The following is a 23923-nucleotide window of genomic DNA, read 5'->3' as shown; positions in this document are numbered from 1 at the left end:
TTGCCCCAGCCACCTGACGTCACATCCTGCACGTACTTCTCATTCAGGCTGCACTTTGAATAAGGAAGATGGCGGCTGCAGCAGTGGTCGAGTTTCAGAGAGCTCAGTCTCTCATTAGCACGGACCGCGACGCCTCCATCGATATTCTGCACTCGATAGGTACGAGTCACGCTTTTATTCGGAGCCTGGGGGGCACCTCGCCAGACGGAGGACGTTTTCTAGCCGCTTTCTCGGCGTTTCGTCGCTCGTGGGCCGGCGCTAGTTGAGTAGCGGCGAGCCGGCTGTGCGGTGCTGACTCACTGTTGAATGGGAGCTACCGTGGTGGACGGACGTTAGCTCGTTAGCCGCTCTGCTAACAGGCCTGATGTCTCACGCAAGCCGGGTTTTGTCCTTTTTAAACATTTTTTTTCTCTCACCGACCTGCTATTGATTTGTTTGTATTATTTGTACCATTCGATGATCGGTGATTATAACTGGCTAGCGCTGTTAGCCTGTTGTCACCATGACCGTGATTGGTGAAGCTGTGACATGTTTTTTTTTTCTTCTTCATGTTGTTGTTTTTCTGGGTACATATTGTTCTTCACAATGACACGACAGCGTTTCGCCAACGTTTGTTCCGATGGTTTTGAGTTTTAGAAAGCCAAATTTGAACGTGTGCTCCGCATAATGTTGTCATGTGTAAACACTGGCGAGGTTGCCCTCAAATTGCCTTGTCACAGCGGCAGGCTTAGCTGTCAACTAGCTCGCCTCGTGTTTGTACTCAGTACTCACACGTTGTACTTGAGTACTAGTACAGATACTCGCGTAAAATTAAGATGCCGCTGGAAGTGCTGATTCAACTCGTATTTATACATGCATGGACGCTGAAATTGGGTAAAGTACAAATGACGTGACTATCAGTTATGTGTAACATGAAAAAAATAATAAAAAGTAAAAGTCTCTCAAAAAAGTTAGTATGGGAAAAATGTTATGTACAGAAACAAAGTATTTGTACTTTGCCACTTCGTACCACTGCTCATGACAGACGCTTCCAGCAAACTACTTGTTGCTACTTACCTGTGAGCTGAAGATATGAAAGTGAAATGTCTGCTAAACGCTCATCCATTTTTGTTACGCTTTGGCGCTCGCAGTGAGGCGAGACGTCCAGGAGAACGATGAGGAAGCAGTCCGAGTCAAAGAGCAGAGCATCCTGGAGCTGGGGACGCTGCTGGCCAAGACGGGACAGGCGGCAGGTGAACTTTAAAAACTCCCAACAATGCGTCATGGTATTCTTTTAAGGCAAAGTCTCGTGTGTCTCTTTAACGACCGCCCCCGTGTCCCCAGAGCTCGGCGGCCTGCTGAAATTCGTGCGGCCGTTCCTGATCTCCATCAGCAAGGCCAAAGCGGCCCGGCTGGTGCGCTCGCTGCTGGACTTGTTCCTCGATATGGAGGCGGCCACGGGCCAGGAAGTGGAACTGTGTCTGGAATGCATCGAGTGGGCCAAGGCCGAGAAGAGGACCTTCTTGCGACAAGCTCTCGAGGTAAAGACAAGAAAATGAATGAAAACTTAGTAGCCCCTAAAAAAAATTTGCTCCCAAATATTGTAAATACCTTCTATTTTTAAATATCACCGTGCTCCCAAAGACATATTTATACGTTATTTTAATGTTTTTCATGATAGATTATACAGAAGGCTTTGATGCAGCCTCAGAGCTGATGAGTATGCTTAAAGCAATGGTAGTTATAACAAAAACGGCCAGCAGGTGGCAGCAGAGTATAAGAGATCAACCAGGGCCATGTTGCAACAAGTTGTTTTCCCAATAATGATGAAACTTAGCTATATTCTAATGCTAATTGCTGCAAAATGGAGAAGGATCGAAATGTACTTCTTTTCATGATAAAAGAAGAGACTCTAAATCTTTCTTTTGGTGTGTTCCATGTTTTTATAGCAATAGAACACAATAATCTGTGGGTCTTGTAAAATCTAGTAAAACCGCCGGGAGCGAAGGGTGTTGCTTCAGTAAAAATGGCTGGGAGGGGATGAGTTAATCAATAATTGAAAAATATATAGTCACATAGTAGTAATAATATTAATGTTTGTTAGAAAGTCAGAAATGCAGCTGAGGTCTATATAAGGACTTTTAACGTTTTTTTTTTCTTCCTGTCATTTCGTACCGATGTGATAAATTTTTCTCCCGTTTTCTTTCTTGTGCCCTCAGGCTCGACTGATCTCGCTCTATTTTGACACCAAGAGGTACCAGGAGGCCTTGGCGCTCGGTGGGTGCTCGACGTTTGGCGTCCCCTTATCCATTTTATTTCCATCAGCTGCTATTCTGGTCGTCAGTTGGTGCCGGGACGGGAACTTAAGGCCCGAGTCGCATACGTGCATCCGAGATCCGACTTGAGATGGAGAAAGACGGCGAATAAATAAAAAAAAAAAAAACAGCGGCGCATTTCTGAGTGAGCATCCGTTGTCCGCCGCAGGCTCGCAGCTGCTCCTGGAGCTGAAGAAGATGGACGACAAGGCGCTGCTGGTGGAGGTGCAGCTGCTGGAGAGCAAGACGTACCACGCCCTCAGCAACCTGCCCAAGGCCCGCGCCGCTCTCACCTCGGCGCGCACCACCGCCAACGCCATCTACTGTCCTCCCAAGCTCCAGGCGGCGCTGGACATGCAGTCAGGTGGGACCAACAGAGGGTTGGCGTAACGCTGGTGGGGGGGGGGGGGTTACGACGACCCTGCCGCGTCATCCAACTCGTCTCCCGTGCGCAGGGATCATCCACGCGGCCGAGGAGAAGGACTGGAAGACGGCGTACTCTTACTTTTTCGAGGCCTTCGAGGGCTACGACTCCATCGACAGCCCGCGAGCCATCACGGCCCTCAAATACATGCTCCTCTGCAAGATTGTCCTCAACTTGTATGTGCACGTTTGGGGGAGCGTCGCCGTCTTTGTCGACCGGCTTGTAGATGAGATTTTTTTTTTCTTTTTTTTTTTCTGTTGTAGACCAGAAGAGGTTCAAGCTTTGATCAGCGGGAAACTGGGCCTGCGATATACCGGACGCCAGGTGCATTTCATTTCCTTTGCTCATCCAGACCGGATTACTGTTATTTATTTATTTATTTATTGTTAAATATCAATTGTCGCTCCCCTTGCAGACAGACGCACTGAAATGTGTGGCCCAGGCCAGCAAGAACAGATCGTTAGCAGACTTTGAAAAGGTAACAAAAGTCTTCGCTTGGTCCAGTCTTGTCTCACGGGAAGTTTTGTTGTGTTTTTTTCAAGCGAGCATGACCCCCCCCCCCCCCTCCTCTTTTTTCACGTAGGCCCTCACAGAGTATAGAGCTGAGCTGAGAGACGACCCCATCATCAACACACACCTGGCCAAGCTGTACGACAACCTGCTGGAACAGAACCTCATCCGGGTCATCGAGCCCTTCTCCAGAGTGCAGGTAGGAGATCACGGGGGGTGTCGCGGTAAAATAGCCTCCTGCATTTGATTCGTTTCTACGGAAGCGTATTGCATTCACTTAAAAAATAAAAATTAAAACAACTCCTGTTTTTCTAACCAATTTTTGGGGGAGCTTTGTTTTTTTTTTGTAGGGGGGGGGGGGGGGGGGGGGGTTCTTCTGTTTTTCTAAATATTTTTTTCTGTTTTACTGATTTTTTTTTTCTGTCAAAAAATATTCAGAAAAACAGGCTGAAAAATTACTCAGAAAAACAGAAAATACAATTATTCAAAAAAACGGGGGGAAAAAAATATTCAGACAAAAAGAGCTGGTGTTCTTATTTTTTTAATATATATATTTTTTTATCTCTGAACTCCAAGTGACATGTTGCAGACTCGCTAACTTTTTCCCGCATACCTCCATATGCAATAAGATGGTCATGTTTACTTACTGGCTCTCAATAAAGGAATGAATGTGTATACTGTATTGTGGGTTGTTCTCTAATCTATGCGGGAAAGAAAACCCCTTTAAAAAAATATTCAGGAAAACAGAAAAAATATGATTTTATAAAACAGGGGAAAATACTCAGAAAAAAATATTCAGAAAAACTGAGGAAAATAAATATTTTTTTTAAATATATATAAAAAATTTCACTCCCAAAAATGTGAAAAAAATATTCAATGAAACAGAAAAAATACTCAAAACAAAGCTCCCCCCAAAAATTCGTCAAAAAAACTGGACTTTTTTTTTTCAAGTGAATGCAATACGCTTTTGTACGTTTCTTATGATGAGTTTGAAACTTAAAAAAAAAAGGAAGGCAAGGATTTGATTTTTGACGCCTATGACATTTTTAAAGCATTTTTCTTATGTGTTTTTCCAGATAGAACACATATCAAGTCTTATCAAACTCTCTAAGGTAAGTCAACTCAAGTAAACCACTATCTATGAAATAGATGGTCGAATTGCTAATGACAAATTTGTTTTTGTTTTTTTAAGGGGGATGTAGAGCGCAAACTATCACAGATGATTCTGGATAAAAAGTTTCACGGTATGTTTGTTTTACAATATGCGATTTACTGAACATGCATGTTGAGATGACACGATGGGAAAATCGGTTTTGGTGATGCTTTTGTGAAACTTAATTTAAAAAAAAAATAATAATAATAATTAATTGTGGCCTCAGGAATCCTGGACCAGGGCGAAGGCGTCCTGATCATCTTCGAGGAGCCGCCAGTGGACAAAACGTACGAAGCCGCCTTGGAAACCATTCAGAACATGAGCAAAGTGGTCGACTCGCTTTACAACAAAGCCAAGAAGCTGACATAGGTGAGCGACTCCACTTGACACATACAGTCACATGACGTTGATGATGCCCCGAGTGTCGTTTTCCAATTTTTTCCTTTTTTCTTTCTCAGAGCAGGCCTGCGGCCGTGACCTGGAGGAAGCGTGTGTGTGTGTGTGTTTGAGCAGCTTATGTAACATTTGAAGACTGGGACAAGGGAGAAGATGACAAAAGTGCAGTGAACAGGATCCCCCCCGCACCACCAACCATCAGACACAACCCCTCCTCCTTCCCTCCCTCAATGGACAGTATCACATTTTTGTGTGTGTGTTTTTTTTTTTTTTTTCCTTCCTGGCCCTCTTTTATTTTGATATCTCATTTAAACTCAGCGGCCAAGCCAGGCCATCAGGGAATCTTATTGTACAACCACAGTAAAAAGATAAAAAAAGAAGAACAGTACATACCACTTCAACCTCTTGAGCCTTCAAGATCTGCTCCAAAAAAAACAAAACACTTTTTGTTCCTTATTGTTCAAAGTTCTCAGTGGTTTTCAGGAGTACATTGTTCACTTTTTGGGAAGGTTGGAATACTCCATTTTGGTTTTACCCCCCCCCCCCCCCCCCCCTCAGTCATATCATTGCCAACAGTTTAAATCCCCACTGTATTTCAGAAGTGTATTAAACTCACTATATTTGCTTTTGGTTTTGTGTTTTTGTAAAAAACAACAAATAAAAATAATGGTTGCCACATGCCTGCCCCCCCAACCCTGAATGCTCATGTATGTTTATAGAAGAGGCGAGAGGAAATTTCACCACGAGTGCCATGTTCCCTTGGCGCTTGTTCTGCCTCTTTGTCGGGGTGCAATGTTAAAAAAGTCCCATCAGGCAAAAAAAAAAAAAAAAAAAATATTTTTGCCTTTCAGCATCCCCGACTCTGCTCTTCTCCATTGTTAGTTTCTAGCATTAGCGTGGTATGCTAGTAACCAAACAATTTGTATGTTTGTTTTTTTTTTTCTTCTTTTTGTTGTTCTCTTATAAAAACATTTTCAAAATAAATATTTTGTATTTTAAAGAAATTTGTCCTGTCTCTTGAAATGGCACAAAAATTCCTTGGCAACTGTTTTCTCACTTTGTAATTGGGTTTAAAAAAAAATGTTGGTCAATGTTAAATATTTAGTTAATGAGTTTATTAAAGGGCATTCAGGACACAGTAAATGACTCTGTTTTGAAGAATTAAATGCATCACTGATAATACTGCCCTCTCCGGGTCGGGGAGGAGGTCCTGCCCCAAGTGGAGGAGTTCAAGTATCTTGGGGTCTTGTTCACGAGTGAGGGTAGGTTAGAGCGGGAGATCGACAGGCGGATCGGTGCAGCGTCTGCAGTGATGCGGACGCTGTATCGGTCCGTTGTGGTGAAGAAGGAGCTGAGCCGAAAGGCGAAGCTCTCGATTTACCGGTCGATCTACGTTCCTACCCTCACCTATGGTCACGAGCTGTGGGTCGTGACCGAAAGAACAAGATCCCGGATACAAGCGGCCGAAATGAGTTTCCTCCGCAGGGTAGCCGGGCTCTCCCTTAGAGATAGGGTGAGAAGCTCGGTCATCCGAGAGGGACTCAGCGTCGAGTCGCTGCTCCTCCACGTTGAGAGGAACCAGTTGAGGTGGCTCGGGCATCTGGTTCGGATGCCTCCTGGACGCCTCCCTGGGGAGGTGTTCCGGGCATGTCCTACCGGCAGGAGGCCCCGGGGACGACCCAGGACACGCTGGAGAGACTATGTCTCTCGGCTGTCCTGGGAACGCCTTGGGGTCCCGTCGGATGAGCTGGCTGAAGTGGCTGGGGAGAGGGAAGTCTGGGCTTCCCTGCTAAAGCTGCTGCCTCCGCGACCCGACCCCGGATAAGCGGAAGAAGACGGACGGACGGACGGACTGATAATACTGTTCCGGCACTTAGTCTTTTAAATTGGTTATGGATAGTAAAGCTCATTTAGTTTCTTTATTGGAAAGATTTGATTTGTTATAGTCCTCTTACAAATATAATTTCAGTTTACTTTATTTTTTGTTTTTTTCCCCTTTTATTTTATATGGTTAATTATAGTGTTAGAATGCTTTTGCTCAATCATTGTCAAGTAATTTGTCATTTGATGATACATGTCTGCCTTATTTGTTTCTGTATAACTGCTTAGTTTAATTTGAAAAAAGAAAAGAAAGATTGCATTTGGGTAAAATAAACCAACTGTTCCGGCACTTCTTGGATGCGGTGACATCAGAGACACGTGTTTGTCACGTGATGCCACGAGATCTCGTCCCGTATCGCGAGGTTTAACCGCAGTCGCTTGTTCTGTCAGCGGAAGAAAAACTTAATTTCTTTGCCCTCGAATCAGCGTAAAAACAAAAAATCTCAACACAAAGATGACTACGAGGGTGAGTATATATGGAATGTTCAGTTTACGAACAAGCCAACCTACTTTACATACGGAGGAGGTTAAAAATTGTATTTTAGAGGACTAAAAAAATCTGTGGTTGCAAGAACACTTGCCATTCAAAAGTTGGCAGCCCGGAAAGCGAAATCTTATGACCACTTTCTCTGCTAGCACGATTTAGCTGCCACTTAAATGTGTTAAGAGTTGCCCCGGGGCAGTCGATCGCACCAATAAGTGTTCTGTCTGGCTCAAAAGAAGTTTGTGAACAAGTTTAATAGCGCTACAACGCTTTACTTAGCACGTTTCACCAGTGACTGTTTACGTCAGCAAAGCTTTTTCAAGCACTGCTACGGACGTATGTCAACAAAGTACCTTGTGTTTCTATTTTGCATATTTTAAATACAATACGACCATTCTTTGTGTTTAGCCTCAACATTAAACATCGAATATTTATCTTTCTGGTCATTGTGAGGCGTTTGTCGCGTTTAATTAGTGAAGTTAAATGCCAGCAAGGATTAACTTCCGGTTTAGTTGACGTCGACGTATTACGTCATCAACAATGATCAACAATCAACGTAGCTTTTTAAATGTGTATTTACAACTAAGATTTCAAGCCAGGTTTGTGGTTTTAAAAAGTTTTAGCCAGGCTTCAAGTTATGGTTTGTAGTTAGGGTTTTAATCAAGGGGTATGATTTAAAAGTGATTAATTTGTTCGAATGGTGTCCATCATCTTTCTTCAGCTGATGCAGGCGGCGCGATGCCCGACGGACAAATTGTCCCTCACCAACTGTGCCATCATCAACGAGAAGGAGCCGCAATTTGAGCAGTGAGTTCTTCAGTCTGGACGCACGTCAACGTTTATCATGTATCAATTCATCTCATTATTTCTTGTTTCCTCTCAGACATGTGACTGTGCGCAACCTAACCCAGAAGTACGTGTTCACCTTGAAGACGCATCCCAGCGTCAACATGGGCAGCATCGCCTTTAGTCTCCCACAGGTCTGGCCTGGCATTCTGCATCTTGCCACTGGGGGGCGCTCTTGAAAAAAGCTTCTAATCACAATTGGTCACTTTTGGCTCTTGTTAAGAGCGGGGAACACGCATGTTGCTTTTTAACATCTATGTGAGTGTGCGTGTAGCCCGTTTTAGGACCGGAATGAACACGTTTGTTTCTTCGACCTTCATCATCGTTCTAAACTCACCGTAAAATTTAGCTCTGTGTGTGTGTGTGCGCTCACTCTTGCTTGTAACAAATTGCTTTTTCCTCCTTTTAACTTGGCCTCCTCTCCGTCCATCTTTAACACGGGTCGCTGCCTCCACACCAGCCCGCAGGTACTCTCTAGCCCGCTCTTACTGCTGTTCTTCTTCTGCCCGACTTTACATCTGCTTTCTAAGCTGCTAACCCTACGTTGTTGTGACTTAAAAGCAATGAAAGTCCAGCTTGTGTACTATTTTTTTCCCCTCCAAACAGAGAAAATGGGCCGGTCTATCTATCGGACAAGAAGTGGAAGGTGAGCTAAAAAGATTAGGCCACTACATTAGGTACACTTGAGATCCAAAGCAACGGATGTAGTGTCAATCAAAAGTTTGCATGAGATGGTGTCATTTTCTATATTCATTTCCTTATTGAAATAAATGGAATTGCCATGAATCCATTTGAGCAAAAATGTGTTTATAAGAAAAATATAACTCTAGAATATTTTACTTTAGAAAAGCATACAGGAATGACATCATTAAATAGAATGTAAAGAATTAAGCCGTTTTTGTCACTTTTTTGGGGGGGGGATTAAATTCAACGGACTTTGTGCTACTCCTCCTGGTTTCTACACTTTGGCCACGTGGGGGCAGCATAAATACTTATTAGTGGTGGGAATCTTTGAATGTCTCACGATTCGATCCAATTCCAGTTTTTTGGGTCTGCGATTCGATTCAGAATCGATTTTCGATGAAGAACGATTTTTGCTTCATTCGATAGATGTGCAAGGAATTGTCATGATCTACTCCAGTCTGACTCGCTAATGCTAATTAGCGCGCTACTCGCTACACGCTGGGGAAAAAAAAACTTTTATTGGAATAACTTGATGTTGACTTTTTCCTTCGACTCTCTAATGTGGCTTCAACTTAACAGTGTATTAGACCGCGTGGAACCACACTGCCCCTCAGTGGCCAAACTGGGTACAACATGAACAGCGTTCCAAATAAAGGCACACACAGACAAAGGCAAGACAGTATAAAATAATTTAAATAAAATCGATTCTGAATCGTACTAAATGAGAATCGATTTTTTTTTTTGGGGGGTGGGGGGCACACCCCTAATACTTATGCTACTGTAGTTTTCCTGAGAATTGACTTGTTTTTTTTTTTTGTTGCCATTATCAATCTCATATATGTCATGCAGTCTCCAACTACACGTTTGACAAGTCCAAGCAGTGCATCAGCGCCATAACGGTGGAGATCGACTTCCTGCAGAAGAAGAACGCCGACAGCAACCCGTACGACTCGGACGTGATGGCCAACGACTTCATTCAGCAGTTCAACCACCAGGCCTTCACCACGGGCCAGCAGGTAGCAGACGCTCGTCCGTCCGTCTCGGTGACTCGAGCGGGGCATGAGAATCATTTGGGAATCCTCCGTGCACTGAAATATATCCACGTGAATTTTACAGATGGTGTTTAAGTTTGGCGATAAGCCATTTGACGTGCTGGTGAAAGATATGGAGGGCATGGACCCCAGCATCCTAAAGGGCGTCCAGAGCTCCGACAAAAAACCAAAGGTGCCCTTATTTGTCGGATGTCGCGCTATCGATAATCATTAATAACGCGTCTTTCCCTCAGATTGCCATCGGCTTGTTGCTGGCAAATAGCCAGGTGATCTTTGAGAAGGCGGAGAGTTCCTCCATGACGCTGATTGGTGAGCTGCGGTTTTTGCCTTTTGTGTGGTGAATGATGACATTTTTTTTGTGTGCAATTTCTGCTGAAAGCTGAATGCTTATGAAGGAGAAATTATATGGAAATTACAAAGTAATTAACGGTTGGTAGTAATTATTAAGTGGCGAAGGTGCGATTCGAACCATCGCCTCCTGTTTACCGGTCAAAGCTCCGCTGCACTAGCTGAAGAGTTATCCAAGCGGGGTTTGAACCCAGATCTTCTGGTGTGGGAGGCAATTGCTCACACCGCCGTTCCATTGCTGCCATACAAAAGTTTATATACAATTGTAGTGAATACTGAAAGCTTGCGTTGAATTTTGGATATAGAACGAATAATATGGAAACAAATTATTATGTGGGAGTTGTTCCTCGGCAAAAAAGTCAGGAGAATAAAAAAACACACTTCTAGTATAAAGGAATAAATGAGGGATTCCCAGAACAGCCATTATCTCCAGGATGGAATGACAGTCTTCTATATGACCACAAGGGGGCACTGTGCTCACATTTAGAATTCCTCTACTGCATGCGAGGTTCTATCACTGGCAGCAGTTTTCCATCTACAACCCGTGATGAGTAGATCATCTTCCAAAGAGGTTCTTAACCTTCAAGTTTCTGTGGCAAAAATCAAGCCAGTCAAGCTGAGAAATGTCAAGTCAAAAAGTCAAGATCCTAAAAAAAGTTGTGTAACTGAAATCTCCCACTTCTGGTAATAATAAATGTTTTTATTTTTTATTTTTTTAAACGACACGTTTGGCTAACTGCCTCACAGGGAAATCCAAGACCAGAGAGTCTCGCCAGTCCATCATCAGTCCCGACTGGAACTTTGAGAAAATGGGCATCGGAGGCCTCGACAAGGAGTTTTCCGACATCTTCCGCCGAGCTTTCGCCTCGCGGGTTTTCCCTCCGGACATCGTGGAACAGATGGGTGAGTTCCTGTCGCAGCGCCACCTGTTGGAAAGCAATGACTTTGCATGCGTGGACAGACTTAAAAAAAAAAAATAAAAAAATTGTTTATTTAATTTATTTGAAGAAGAGTAAATGCTGTCAGGACCGGATTATAATGAGACGTCAAATCCATTCATGGCGTTTATAAATCCTTAAATCCAAACGAGGCACCTTTGAAGGTGAATGTGTCATCTGTCATAATTGGCGAGTAGCACGCAGGCTAGCGTCTTGACGTGTGTCACATGATTCACAACTCTTCTTCTTTATGACTCATCTGCTTCTCACACATCAGTCCTGATCCTCAAGACTTGTGAGGACCTGTTCAAAAGAACGAAAACTCTCACCGATTCGCTCATTGCCTTTCGGGAACTCGCTCGATTTTGCACATTTTTCTGTGGAACATTCATAAAATGATTGCATTTAAAATGACTGTATGTTTATATCAATAACTCTAGAATGTTATAAAAAGGATTAATAGGAAAGTAGTAATTATGTTGCTGTTTGTGAAGCGTCCAAATGTTTATAGTGCGTTTTATTCTACAATATACTAGAGATAGACTGATTATCAGCCGTGTCGATTATCGGTGTTGATATTCAGCCTTTTGACGAATATCGGCGTCAGCCTTTTTTCCAAATCTTAACCGCCGATAAGAGACTATTTAAATTTTTCTTTTTCCCTGGGAACTCTACACCTTTTGTTTTTGTTTGGAATGAAAACTAAGTGAAAATGTAACATTCCAGATGTTTAGGAAAACTATCCTAGAAAACAATTGGTAACTTTTTTTTCCTTTCCTTTTTTGAGAGAGCTCAGTAATCTTACTGATTCTTCATCATCATCATCATCATTGCTCTCTCTCTTTTTGTATTTTTTAAAAATGTAATTAGATGTTTTGAATTTTGTGTGCGTGCGTGTGAGTTTGTGCTCATTAATTCACCTGAAACCTGTTAAATAATCCCATACCCTTCACCTTAACCGAATACCTCAGAATCCCGCTATTCGTGAAATTGTCAGGAGACCAGAGGAAGGATCAAAGTCAATCTGTAACTTTTGAATTGTTTGAGTTGCCATTTAACCTTTTAGCTTTGGGCTCCCGGAACTTTTCGTTACAATTTTAAAACAAAACTAAATCTCAGGGGAAAAAAGCAAATTGATTGTACACTATTTCATGACAAACCTTAAGTCCCTAACATCCCCCCCCCCGACACATACACATTGCTGATGTCGACCTTTAGCCGCTCGCTGGTGCGCAGGAGTCGGCCTTTGGCTGTGTCCAGCTGGCCGCTGCACTGAGATGCCAGGCCCTGATAGCCCGTCCCGCTAAAGGTAAAGCTCTAATTGGCCTGCATGGGGTGGACAGGTGCTGACAGCAAAGGGGGAAGGCACAGCGGGGGAGGGGGCGTCTGCAGCGCACGCCTTTCGGGGTGCGAGCGTTGCTTTACGAAGCCGTTTGACTCCTGCCGAGGTCACCCGGGCTCTGGCGCCGAAGACGACTTCCCACCTGGCTGCTCGTCCGCAAATGGCAGCTCAGATGTTTATCAGCGGGCCTCTCAATTAGCCCCAAATGTCACGGCGCAGGTGCAAACGGCCGCCATGAAAGCCACACTGTCCGCCGAGGTCGACGTCACGTGACAGCGCGCTGATGATCTGCAGCCAGAGTCGGAAAGTCCCACGCTCAATGCTCATGTCCATGTACGGCGTTTGGACACATGTCAAAATCTGGCAGCCAATAATGGATGAATTTAACTCATTCACTCGCAGGCATTTTCACTGAAGCAACCCCCTTCGCTCCCGGCTGTTTTACTGGATTTTGACTGATATTGCAAGGCCCTCAGAAGATTGTATTTTATTGCCTTAAAACACGGAGCCTACCAAAAGAAAGATTAGAGTCTCTTCTTTCATCAGGAAAAAAAAGTATATTTCTATCTGTTTCCGTTTTGCAGCAATTAGCATTAGCTATAGCTAAGTTTCATCATTAGTCATAAATCTGTTTAAAACACTGAGGAAAAGAGCTTGTTGCAACATGGCCCTGGTTGATCTCTTATACTCTGCTAACACCTGGTGGCCGTTTTTTTGTAATATCTACCATTGCTTTAAGCGACCTTGGCAACATGGCCCTGGTTGATCTCTTATACTCTGCTGCCACCTCCTGCCCGTTTTTGTAATAACTACCTTTGCTTCAAGCATTCTCTTCAGTTCAGAGGCTGCATCAAAGCCTTCTGTATGCTCTAGCAAAAAAAAAAAAAAAAAGCATAACATATGAATACGTCTTTTGAAGCATGGTAATATTTAAAATAGAACATATTTATATGTTTTTGGGAGCAAATGAGTTACTACTTTTAATAGCAGCATTCCCAGTGTTTTCCAAAAATGCACTTTGGTATTTCTGTTAGGTCGCGAGGTAACGTTAGCCGCAGACTAGCTGACATGGCTACACATATTCAAAAGACAATTCTAAAAAAGACATTAGTAAAATAGTCTGTCAAAGTTTCATCATTATTCACATTCCTAGTGAAAACACTGTCAAAAAGAGCTTGTGCCCGGGTTGATCTCTTATACTCCGCTGCCACCTGCTGGCCATTTTTTGTAATAAGCGAAGTGGTTACACGTTTTTGGGTTTGAATGAGTTTAGAAATAATTCCATGATCATGTTTTACACTTGTAATGACTGACGTGGTTTTGGCGCAGGCTGCAAGCACGTGAAGGGCATCCTGCTCTACGGCCCGCCGGGCTGCGGCAAGACGCTGATGGCGCGGCAGATCGGCAAGATGCTCAACGCCCGCGAGCCCAAAATCGTCAACGGGCCCGAGATCCTCAACAAGTACGTGGGCGAGTCGGAGGCCAACGTGCGCAAGCTGTTTGCCGACGCCGAGGACGAGCAGAAGCGGGTGAGCAGGGATCCGTCCCAAAACCCACTTTGGAATTGAGAGATTTTAGCGAGCCGGCAATTTGGACCCGAGTTTCGGAGAAGGGTTGCACGTAGTAAGGCCAGCTTGAACAAATTGAGCGCGTCTGCACTGACCTCACTTCCATCAACATGATTTATCCGAACACGTAATTTGTGCAGGAGTGGACAGATCCGCCCTTTAGATGAAGCGAGATGTTGATAACTTTTCACCATGTGGCGGACGGCGGTGGTCCGTTTGGATAGCGAGACACTGGCGTCGAACCTCAGTCTTCACCACCTAATGAGGCGCTTCTTTGACGTGCGCACGCACGCAGCTGCTTTAAATGCTGCACTGACAGCTGTGTGGATGGAGGGGAAAATCCCCCACCCCCAACTGCCCCCCTCCCCAGCCTTTCACCAGTCACGATGAAGCATGCTAAAAATGTGACATTTGACTATTCAGACACAATCCGGGGGAATATTCTTCAAAAGTAGTCGTCACGCCGTTTCAGTTTGAAATGACGTATTTGACAAAATGCAAGCATCCACAAAGTTTTTTTTTTTTTTTTAATGTGTCCCCGTTCAAACTGTCGCTAGCTGGGCCCCAACAGCGGCTTGCACATCATCATCCTGGACGAGATCGACGCCATCTGCAAGCAGCGAGGAAGCATGGCGGGCAGCACGGGCGTGCACGACACGGTGGTCAACCAGCTGCTGTCCAAGATGGACGGCGTGGAGCAGCTCAACAACATCTTGGTTATCGGTAACGCATGATTATCCCGCTTTCTCTCTCTTTTTTTTTTTTAACCTATCTCTTAAAAAATAAAAATAAAAATACAAAATTGAAGCCATTAATATTTTTTTTACATATTTATTTGTATTTTTCAGATAAAATATTCTTTATATGAATTTATGATAAAATAAAAATTATAATATTTTTTGAACTAATTATAAATAAATAAATTAGTATAAAAAAGAAAAAATACAAAATTGAAGCCATTAATATTTTTTTTACATATTTATTTGTATTTTTCAGATAAAATATTCTTTACGTGAATTAATGATAAAATAAAAATTATAATATTTTTTTGAACTAATTATAAATAAATAAATTAGTATAAAAAAAGAAAAAATACAAAATTGAAGCCATTATTTTTTTTACATATTTATTTGTATTTTTCAGATAAAATATTCTTTACATGAATTAATGATAAAATTAAAATTATAATATTTTTTTGAACTAATTATAAATAAATAAATTAGTATAAAAAAAGAAAAAATAATAATGTCAGAAAATAGACAGATGAAATGATGACAAAGTTTAAAAAATTGCCTAAAAATATCCAAAAAGTGACCATAAAATGTCCAAAAAGGAAGAGGAAAAGCAGAAAATCTGCGTAAAATCTTAACGAAATTGCTAAAAATGTCAGAGAATTGAATAAAAAAAGCAGAAAAGAAGAAAGAATGTTCAAAAATTACCTATTAAATGTCTGAAAACGAAAGGCAGAAAACTTGAAATGTCGACCAAAATGTCCGAAAGTTGATAGCAAAAAATGTCCAAACTAGCCATAAAATTACCAAAAAGGAACAAGAAAGGCAGAAAATGACCATAAAATGTCTTTGGCATTCCAAATGGTCAGAAAATAGATTTTTATTAAAGGCATAAAAGAAATTGTTCAAAAATTACCTATCAAATTTCCCAAAACAAAAGAAGAAATCCCTAAAATTACCATCAAATGTCGACAAAAATGTCCGAAAAGTGATAACAAAAAAAGCAGGAAAAAAATGTCCAAACTAGCCCTAAAATTTGCAAAACGAAAAAAGAGAGGCAGAAAATTACCCAATGTCCATAAAATTGCCAATAATGTTCGAAATTTAACAGAGATGGCAGAAAAGTCTAAAAATGTATGAAAAATTGGCTATTGGCCCCCCTCAGTACATAACACTAACACTGTTTCGTTCATCACCATTATTTATTTATTTATTTATTTGGCCTAAAATGGCTCTTTTGACAGTAAAAGTTGCTTTTGCACCATCTTGTGGCATCTTGGTTCCAAAGAACAATGTTCGAGTAAATCGTGGCGGTACCTCCGTCCGTCGGACTTTTTTTTTTTTTGTTCCTTCAGGTATGACCAACAGGCCGGACCTGATCGACGAGGCCTTGCTGCGGCCCGGCAGGCTGGAAGTCAAGATGGAGATCGGTAAGAGCGCAGAGAGACGATACTCGATACGATACTCGATACGATACGACGTCCACCCTGTCATGAAAAAGCGCCTTCTTCCCGCTTTCAGGCCTGCCGGATGAGAAAGGTCGCGTTCAGATCCTGAATATTCACACCACAAAAATGCGGCAGTTCAAGTTGCTGGCCAGCGACGTGGACATCAGAGAGCTCGCCGTGGAGACCAAAAACTACAGCGGGGCCGAGCTGGAAGGCCTGGTCAGGGCGGCGCAGTCCACCGCCATGAACAGACATATTAAGGTCAGCTAGCAAACTTCCTGCGTCCATATTAGGAGTTGAACGGCTAAATATTGTAGACAAGTCGTAGTTCATTAACCGATGACATCATTGATTTTATTCGCAGCTGTCTTTGATATTTTTTATGCCGCTGACCAGTTTCATGTAAAGACAAAATGTCACTTTATTGATCCCTCCCAGGAAATTTGCATATGACCGCAACATGACAATAAAAATGGCATCAGCAGAAAATAACAAGATTTTTTTTTTTGATAAAAAGAAAAACTGTTGCAAAGCTGAAATAAATTGGCTAATTATCTGAAATAGGGCCCGGCCGCCGATTATTGCCCTTCAAACATCTGCCAAAACAATCTATTTTCACCTTAAAACGTTATAATCGAAGAAAACCGAAGTTTCAGACGCTGTGAAAGTACCCTGAATGCACCATTTTGCTAGCGTAGCATTAGCAACCAGCAAGTGTGTAACGCATGCTATTCTGGTTATTCTGTCGTCCCCCAAGCATCCTTTAAGCTGTTTAATGACACCCCAGTTGGAGTTAACTGTAAAACTAATCACACGACAATAAGATTAACATCCATTGTATATTTAATACAAAGCATGCTTTGTTTTAAAACGTCGCTAGCCTAGCGCTAATGGCTAAAAGCGAAGGGACGATCCCATTCAAATGCTAACCGGAAGTTAGCATCTTTTATGCTTTTTTTTTTTTTTTCATCGGTAATTTTCTGTATTTTTTTTCTGCCAAAAATCGGCAGAAAAAGATGCATATGGGTTGGGCCCTAATCTGAAAGTTGAAGTAATGAATTATTATTTTCTGATGTAGTTGCCTGTGCTTGTTATCATGAGAAAATGGCACCTAATCATTGTGAAGTTCAAGTCTGCACAGCTGACAAAACACTTGAACACGCACGCACACGCGCAGATATTAGCAGGTGTTGACGTGCGCCGGCCGAGACGTCTGGTGCCCCGTGTGAGCTCGTATTCTTCGCCGGGGTCGTCTCCGTCTGACCTTTGCACTCCGTGTAGTTGCGCAATGGCAATATGCACGTCTCATTCATGTGTGTGCGATTGTGGGGTTTCAGGCCAGCAACACGGTGGAGGTCAACATCGATACGGCCGAGAAGCTGCAGGTCAGCAGGCTGGACTTTATGGCCTCGCTGGACAACGACATTAAACCTGTAAGTTGGACGTCTCGTCGTTATCGGTTGAGGGAAGTCATCAAGGACGAATGTGCTCAATTCAATTCTTCAGGTATCTGTACTTATTTTTCGGATGTTTTTTTGCTGCTGGTCTTTACGTTTGCCTCTAGGGCTGTGCAATTAATTGAAATTCAATTACAATTTCAATTATTACACTCAACAATTACAAAATCAGCACAATCGAAAACATTTTATTAACTCATTCACTCCCAGCCATTTTCACTGAAGCAACCCCCTTTGCTCCCGGTTGTTTTACTGGATTTTGACTGATTTTGCAAGGTCCACAGAATATTGTGTTCTATTGTTATAAAAACATGGATCCTACCAAAAGAAAGTTTAGAGTCCCTTCTTTCATCAGGAAAAAAATGATATTCGTATCTGTTTCCATTTTGTAGCAATTAGCATTAGAATTTAGCCAAAGTTTCCTGGTGAAAACACTGTCAAAAAGAGTTAAATACTGTTAAATACAGTATATATATATTATTATAAATTCTGTCTGGTCCAAAAGGAACTTACATAAATATTGTGTTTCTATTTTTATTAATTTGTCTTAATATTTTTAAATGGTTAATCCTTTTTTTTTTGTTTCGTACCCAAAAATAAATAATCGTTGATTATTATCATGATTTCAATTACGCGGTTCACTATTTTTATTTTTTTACAATAATGTACCTATTTTATAAACTTCACGATGGTTTGAATATTGAGAATGTTTAAACGAGAGAGAAATATGAGATAATGTAAATGCCTCGGTGAGAAAAGTGTATCAACTGTGTGGTGAGGGGTTTTAGAGCCTTAAAACATTTATGCTAAATGTAAAACATAAAGCTAACTACTTGATTAATTTCATTTATTGCGGGTATTGTGTGGAACCTAACGCCAGCGGAAAATGAGAGAACACCGTATCGGCAAAATAATCGGGATAATCGAGCAGCCCTATTTGCAACCGGGGAAGAAAAAAACCAACATACAGGCTTGTTACTGCGTCCTTTGCAGGCGTTCGGCAGCAACCAGGAGGACTACACCAGCTACATCATGAACGGCATCATCCGCTGGGGCGACCCGGTGTCGGCGGTGCTGGAGGACGGGGGTCTGCTGGTGCAGCAGACCAAGAACAGCGCACACACGCCGCTGGTGTCCGTGCTGCTGGAGGGTACGGCACAAGCACGCGCATGCACGCCACCGTCGGCATCGGCACGTGACGGACGTCTGTCGTGATTTGAACGCGCAGGGCCGCCCAACAGCGGGAAGACGGCGCTGGCGGCCAAGATCGCCGAGAACTCGCAGTTTCCTTTCATCAAAATCTGCTCGCCCGACAAGATGATCGGATATTCGGAGATCGCCAAATGCCAGGCCATCAAAAAGGTCACTATTGCTGCTGCTCCACTTTAAATCCAGATAGCTAAATTCCAAATTCACAAAACAAACAACAAAATGAAAAGGTCCACGGATGATCTATACGTTTAATCATCCTCATTCTTTAATGAGGCCCTCGGAGCGCTTATGTTTTATTTGTAATTTAGTCGGTTTGATCCAAAAATGGGATCATTCAAATTCCGTTTCCTTTGTTAAACAAATTAGTGGATGTATTTATTTTAAATAATAAAACAAAAACTATTGTAAGATGAACAATATTACATTGGTTAAAATATATATATTTTTAAATGATTGTTTTTTTTTTTTTTTATCATAAACAGAATTTTTTTTATACATTTGTTAAAATTAACCATTTTAATTTATTTTTAAAAACAATTATTATTTTTATCATAAAAAATATATCATAAACGCTTTTACATGTATATTTAACATATTTAAATTATTTAATTATTATTGTTGTATTATTGTAAATTATATAAAATAAAAAATACATATCCATTTAACATTTTATTGCATTAATTCACACCATTTACATATTAGGGCTAAACAAAATAGGTAGATTGATTTATTGTAAATAACAAAACAAAACCTTCAGTAAAATAAATAAAACTACATTAAGGAGAGTTGTTTTTTTGTCATAAAAGTAAATTAAAAATAATACGAAACAATTATACATGTACATCCGTTAATCCGAACTGATTCGACTTTTTAAATAATTTTATTAAATTATTGGAAACAATAAATAGTTAAGTGTCTTATAAAAAATATATGAATAGCCTAATTTGTTTATTGTAAATTAAATAAATAGTCAAGTCAACCATTTTCCATATTATACAGTATATTTAACAAAGTGTTGTGTTGTGTTAAAGGCAGATTCAATTGTGCCCTCTGCCTGTCACTATATGTTGCTGACATAAAGGGACACGATGGGAATAAATCATTTTCAGACCACAGATCATTTCCTGATGATTTGCATTCGTTGACCTTTTGAGTACCAACAACTAAAATGCACATGGAACTTGGAGGTGTCTCCTTGATTGTGAGTCTCTTGCGGTCTCAGATATTCGAGGACGCTTACAAGTCTCAGCTCAGCTGCATCGTGGTGGACGACATCGAGCGCTTGCTGGGTACGCGGGCCGAGCCCTTTGACCACATCCCGCTGCTTTTTTCCTTTTTTCCCTCACCTTTGCCTCTCCTCTGCTGAATTCAGACTTCGTGCCCATCGGCCCTCGCTTCTCCAACCTGGTGCTGCAGGCTCTGCTGGTCCTCCTCAAGAAGCCTCCTCCCAAGGTAACGCTCGGGGCTGCCGCTCCGGCGCCGGCAGAGAGAGGGCAGCAGATCACGCGTGCGCCAGCGGGGGCCCGGCCCGGCCCGGCCCGGCCCGGCTGCGAGTGGCATGAGAGCCGCAGTTGCGCGAGGGGACGCTTGTTAGTGTTTGTTGTGCTCGGAGTGAATGGCGCGGCCGAGGGCCGTCCCTCGCTGTGGCTGCGCCCGCGGCTCGTTGCCGGGTTTGTGAATGAGCGGATGGCGCGCTGTATAGCCCGCATGTGCATGAGAAGCGCCGGGCCCAGCGGGGCGCCGGGGGCCGGGGGGAGGCCGGGGCGACACGGAGGAGAATGGGCTCTGTGAGAGAAGCGGGACCTGGCAGCGCCGCCGCCTGTGTGGCACCTCATCTGCATGCAGCGTCGCAACCCCCCACGCCACGGGGGTGCGGCCGGCGGCCATAATCCCCCTGTCTGCTCGCCACTCTCCTGCCGCTCCTTCGCCTGGTCCTCCTCCAGCTCGCCGGCTTAGCGCAGCTACAATTATTTTCTTTCTTCCTGGCTCATGTTTGTCTGCCGCTCTGCTGTCGTTCGCCCTCGCTCGCTCGCCCGTCTTCTCTGCTCGCCGCTTCAAACATCGCCTTCCGTGACCAAGCTTTTTTTCAAATGAATTTCCCCGTTGAAATGCATTGATATGCCTTTTCCAGACCCCCCCCCAACAATCATCCACGGAAATAAATGAGGTGTATCAAAATTAAGAGTTAGACGCCACTCATTTTTTTTAAACGTGCGATTAATGACCGCCCCTTATTGGGGTAATTCCAGTCGCAATGCAGCAGACACGTCCACGTCAAAATTTAGCAGCACTAATTTTAATAATAATGCATATATTTGTTGAGACTGGGGTCAAGTTGTATTTTACAATTTAAAACATGTGCAGAATTTCACAAGTGACTTCATGTTAAAGATTAGATTAGCTTTTAATATGAAAAGAAAACTGCATTGAGCGGTCACCAATGTCTTACAAATGCAATTATGCCGTCTAGTGGCAGAAAAATGACCACAACACAAATCAGTATAACACTATACAGGACATCTTTTTAACTTTGACTAAATGTTATGAATTATTATAAAATTACTAAATCAATGACTAAAAGATGCATCCATATTTCTATTAGTTTAACATTTTTTCCCACCTTTATGATAACAAGAGCATGAGAACTAAAACATATTTTATTGTACATTTGAAACAAATGTACGATTAATCATGAGTTAACTATTGAAGTCATGTCATTAATTACGATTAAAAAAAATTATCGCCTGACACCACTAAAATAAATAAATAATTAAGCGCAATAAAAGGAGCATGTAAAGAACTAAACTATTTTTTACAGCGTAAGTCCACCTAAAAAAAATTCAATAAAATGTTATGTGCACGACATTCAGATGAATTGTTTTTGTGTAATAAGCAGCAAAATCCACCTGTTTCAGGGGGCGGCCATTTTGCCACTTCCTGTTGACTGAAAATGACATCACAGTTACTCAGGACTTGACCAATCACGGCGCATCTGCTTTACCAGTTTGGCCATGTGATGTTCACAAGCTGAGCCGTGATTGGTCAATACCTGAGCATCTGTGATGTCATTTTCGGTCAACAGACAGCAAAGTGGCAAAATGGATTTTGCTACTTTATTCATATTCCATGCGATATTAATCACAATACCGAGTTTAGTGTTTAGTGGGGCTGCATAGAACAGAACATTTTTGTTGACCTCCCCTTTAAAGTGCACTGGGGGTGTGGCCTAATGAGTGACTTCAGGATCGAGAGTTGGATGGACTGTCTGGACTTAAGTTGTCTCCTACAATAGCATCCTATCTGAAATTGCATCGGCGAATTATGGCTCGCCTTGCCCAAATGCGAGGGCATTACACGATGTTGAACGGCTCCGTTTATTTTCACCCAAAACGGACGCAACGGCTCGTAACTTGGAAAAAAAAAACATTCAACTGCCTTTCAGGGTCGCAAGCTGCTGATCATCGGCACCAGCAGTCGCAAAGACGTCCTCCAGGAAATGGAGATGCTCAACTCCTTCAGCACCACCATCCACATTCCCAACATCTCCAACAGCGAGGAGCTGGTCGAGGCCCTGGAGGTAACACACACACACACACACACACACAATAAAAAATCAATTATTTGTCATTCCAAATATTTTCCATAAATGTCAAACTCGTGGATGAGACGCTGAACTTTCTGGTCTTTGTTGCTCTCAAGGTGCTAGGAAGCTTCAACGAGAAGGAGATGGAGGCCATCGCCTTAGCCTCCCAAGGTCGGGTCCTCAGAATCGGCATCAAGAAATTAATCATGCTCATCGAGATGGCCACTCAGGTACGAGCGAGAGGGTGAGAGTGATCTCGTTAGAAGAAGCAGCAGTGATGTATTCAGTCAACAGCAACTGTTAGCTCACTTTTGATCAAAATTATGATATTATTATTACGGTAAGTTGTTGTTTTTAATCATTTAAAATTGTTTTTTTCTTTTAATAAAAAAAAAGCCTACTAGAACAGCTAAACTTTTTAAATGGTGGCAGGTATGTGCCTACTCCCATTTAACATGAGTTTGAATGGAATCGGTTTATTCTGAACATTTATAAGAGGGTGTGCACACTTGTGCAACTGGATGACCTCAGTTTTTTTTTTGTTGTTTTTTTTACTTCTCCCCTCAAAGATTGTTATTCCAATCGAGTTGTACAGGTCATAGGTCACATTAATAGTGGAAAATGTTGGTGTCATTAATTTTTACAAGACTAAAACCTGGCATTTGAAAAGGGGTGTGTAGAGTTTTTATATTAACTGTACATACACGTTTGGCTCTTGAGCGCTAAATTATAGCCAATAAAAAAAGGATTGTGATAAAGTCGATGGCAACAAGTTGCACGCCAAGGACATCAGCGTCCCACCCTCTGCCGGCGTGCTCTGCCGACGTCCGTCCTCCACATCTGGTCGCCAGAGCGTCCCCGCCGCCGCCGCCGCCGCTCGCAAACCGCCATGTGTTGAGTCCAATGAAAAATGTGTGCGGCTTCGCCTGATGATTTGTTGCGAATGCTTCGAGGTCACCACTTCCACTTCCAGGACGCTCAAACTTGACAACGTGCGACTGGCCAAGTGCCGCTCACGTGTCCTGCCTCATTGGGGACGCTTCCCCAAAAGTCCCGAAGCGTCCCGCTGCGTCCTCGAGGGTGGCGAGGGGACGGCAGGTTCAACCAACATATGCCTTTAATTCACTAGGACACAGCGACAGCCCCCCCCCCCCCCCCAAATCCCTCCCAGAGGTTTGTCATATAGCCCACAGGGGCTCGCGGTTTGGCCTTCGAGTTGTGTTGTGATAATTTTTATTTTTTTTTTTAAACATTACTCATAAAATATTCCCAAAAAATGCTCTAAAAGTGTGATTCTCAAACTCGGGTCCCCGGAGGTCCACGAGTCATAATTTATAATTACGCCTCCCTGCATTACTTTTGGACCCCTAAAAAAAGAGAAACAAACGGAAGGTAGATGAAAAAGTTGTAAAAATTGCCTAAAAATGTTGCCTAAAAAAACAAAAGAAGAAATCCCTAAAATGACCATAAAATGTCGACAAAAATGTCCGGAAATTGATAGCAAAAAAGGCAGGAAAAAAAAAGTCAAAACTAGCCAAAAGTGTATTGATTTATTTTTAAAGGCAGAAAAGG

The 23923-nt window shown here is 42.4% G+C and overlaps 2 protein-coding genes across 8 annotated transcripts in view; both read left to right on the top strand.

Moving 5' to 3' along the window:
• Positions 1 to 12: 12 nt before the first annotated feature.
• On the top strand, positions 13 to 5781 carry psmd11b (proteasome 26S subunit, non-ATPase 11b). Of its 2 annotated transcripts, none has more exons than XM_077551446.1 (13): positions 13 to 159; positions 1131 to 1232; positions 1324 to 1520; positions 2199 to 2256; positions 2464 to 2658; positions 2750 to 2894; positions 2982 to 3042; positions 3134 to 3196; positions 3302 to 3427; positions 4305 to 4340; positions 4421 to 4472; positions 4608 to 4750; positions 4845 to 5781. In XM_077551446.1, exons 1-12 carry the CDS (start codon positions 69 to 71, stop codon positions 4748 to 4750), a joined length of 1269 nt encoding a protein of 422 aa, XP_077407572.1. In that variant the 5' UTR covers positions 13 to 68; the 3' UTR covers positions 4845 to 5781. The 2 variants fall into 2 exon arrangements, with proteins under 2 accessions (XP_077407572.1, XP_077407571.1); XM_077551445.1 differs by having other exon boundaries at positions 4840 to 5781.
• Positions 5782 to 6974: 1193 nt separating this feature from the next.
• Positions 6975 to 23923, top strand: part of LOC144038003 (vesicle-fusing ATPase-like) — a 47308-nt gene continuing 30359 nt past the window's right edge. For all 6 annotated transcript variants that reach the window (XM_077550022.1, XM_077550024.1, XM_077550023.1 and 3 more), the window contains exons 1-19: positions 6975 to 7124; positions 7864 to 7949; positions 8026 to 8122; positions 8595 to 8634; positions 9522 to 9688; positions 9789 to 9896; positions 9958 to 10033; positions 10820 to 10975; positions 13682 to 13881; positions 14478 to 14643; positions 16007 to 16081; positions 16173 to 16360; positions 17437 to 17532; positions 18550 to 18706; positions 18785 to 18918; positions 19991 to 20057; positions 20141 to 20220; positions 22211 to 22345; positions 22468 to 22581. In XM_077550022.1, coding sequence (XP_077406148.1) covers positions 7113 to 7124; positions 7864 to 7949; positions 8026 to 8122; positions 8595 to 8634; positions 9522 to 9688; positions 9789 to 9896; positions 9958 to 10033; positions 10820 to 10975; positions 13682 to 13881; positions 14478 to 14643; positions 16007 to 16081; positions 16173 to 16360; positions 17437 to 17532; positions 18550 to 18706; positions 18785 to 18918; positions 19991 to 20057; positions 20141 to 20220; positions 22211 to 22345; positions 22468 to 22581 — 2154 coding nt within the window. In that variant the 5' untranslated portion in view covers positions 6975 to 7112. The remainder of the gene's footprint in view (positions 7125 to 7863; positions 7950 to 8025; positions 8123 to 8594; positions 8635 to 9521; positions 9689 to 9788; positions 9897 to 9957; positions 10034 to 10819; positions 10976 to 13681; positions 13882 to 14477; positions 14644 to 16006; positions 16082 to 16172; positions 16361 to 17436; positions 17533 to 18549; positions 18707 to 18784; positions 18919 to 19990; positions 20058 to 20140; positions 20221 to 22210; positions 22346 to 22467; positions 22582 to 23923) is intronic.

This window comes from Vanacampus margaritifer, chromosome 18 (assembly GCF_051991255.1).
Source record: "Vanacampus margaritifer isolate UIUO_Vmar chromosome 18, RoL_Vmar_1.0, whole genome shotgun sequence".
NCBI lineage: Eukaryota > Metazoa > Chordata > Actinopteri > Syngnathiformes > Syngnathidae > Vanacampus > Vanacampus margaritifer.
This window is presented reverse-complemented; position numbering and strand designations above follow the sequence as displayed.

Excerpts from the sequence above, each read along its gene's own strand:
- psmd11b (XM_077551446.1), top strand. The coding sequence starts at position 69 with ATGGCGGCTGCAGCAGTGGTCGAGTTTCAGAGAGCTCAGTCTCTCATT. Across the intron at positions 2,659-2,749 it reads GGCGCTGGACATGCAGTCAG|GGATCATCCACGCGGCCGAG; the intron begins GTGGGACCAACA and ends TCCCGTGCGCAG. Across the intron at positions 3,197-3,301 it reads CGTTAGCAGACTTTGAAAAG|GCCCTCACAGAGTATAGAGC; the intron begins GTAACAAAAGTC and ends TTTTTCACGTAG.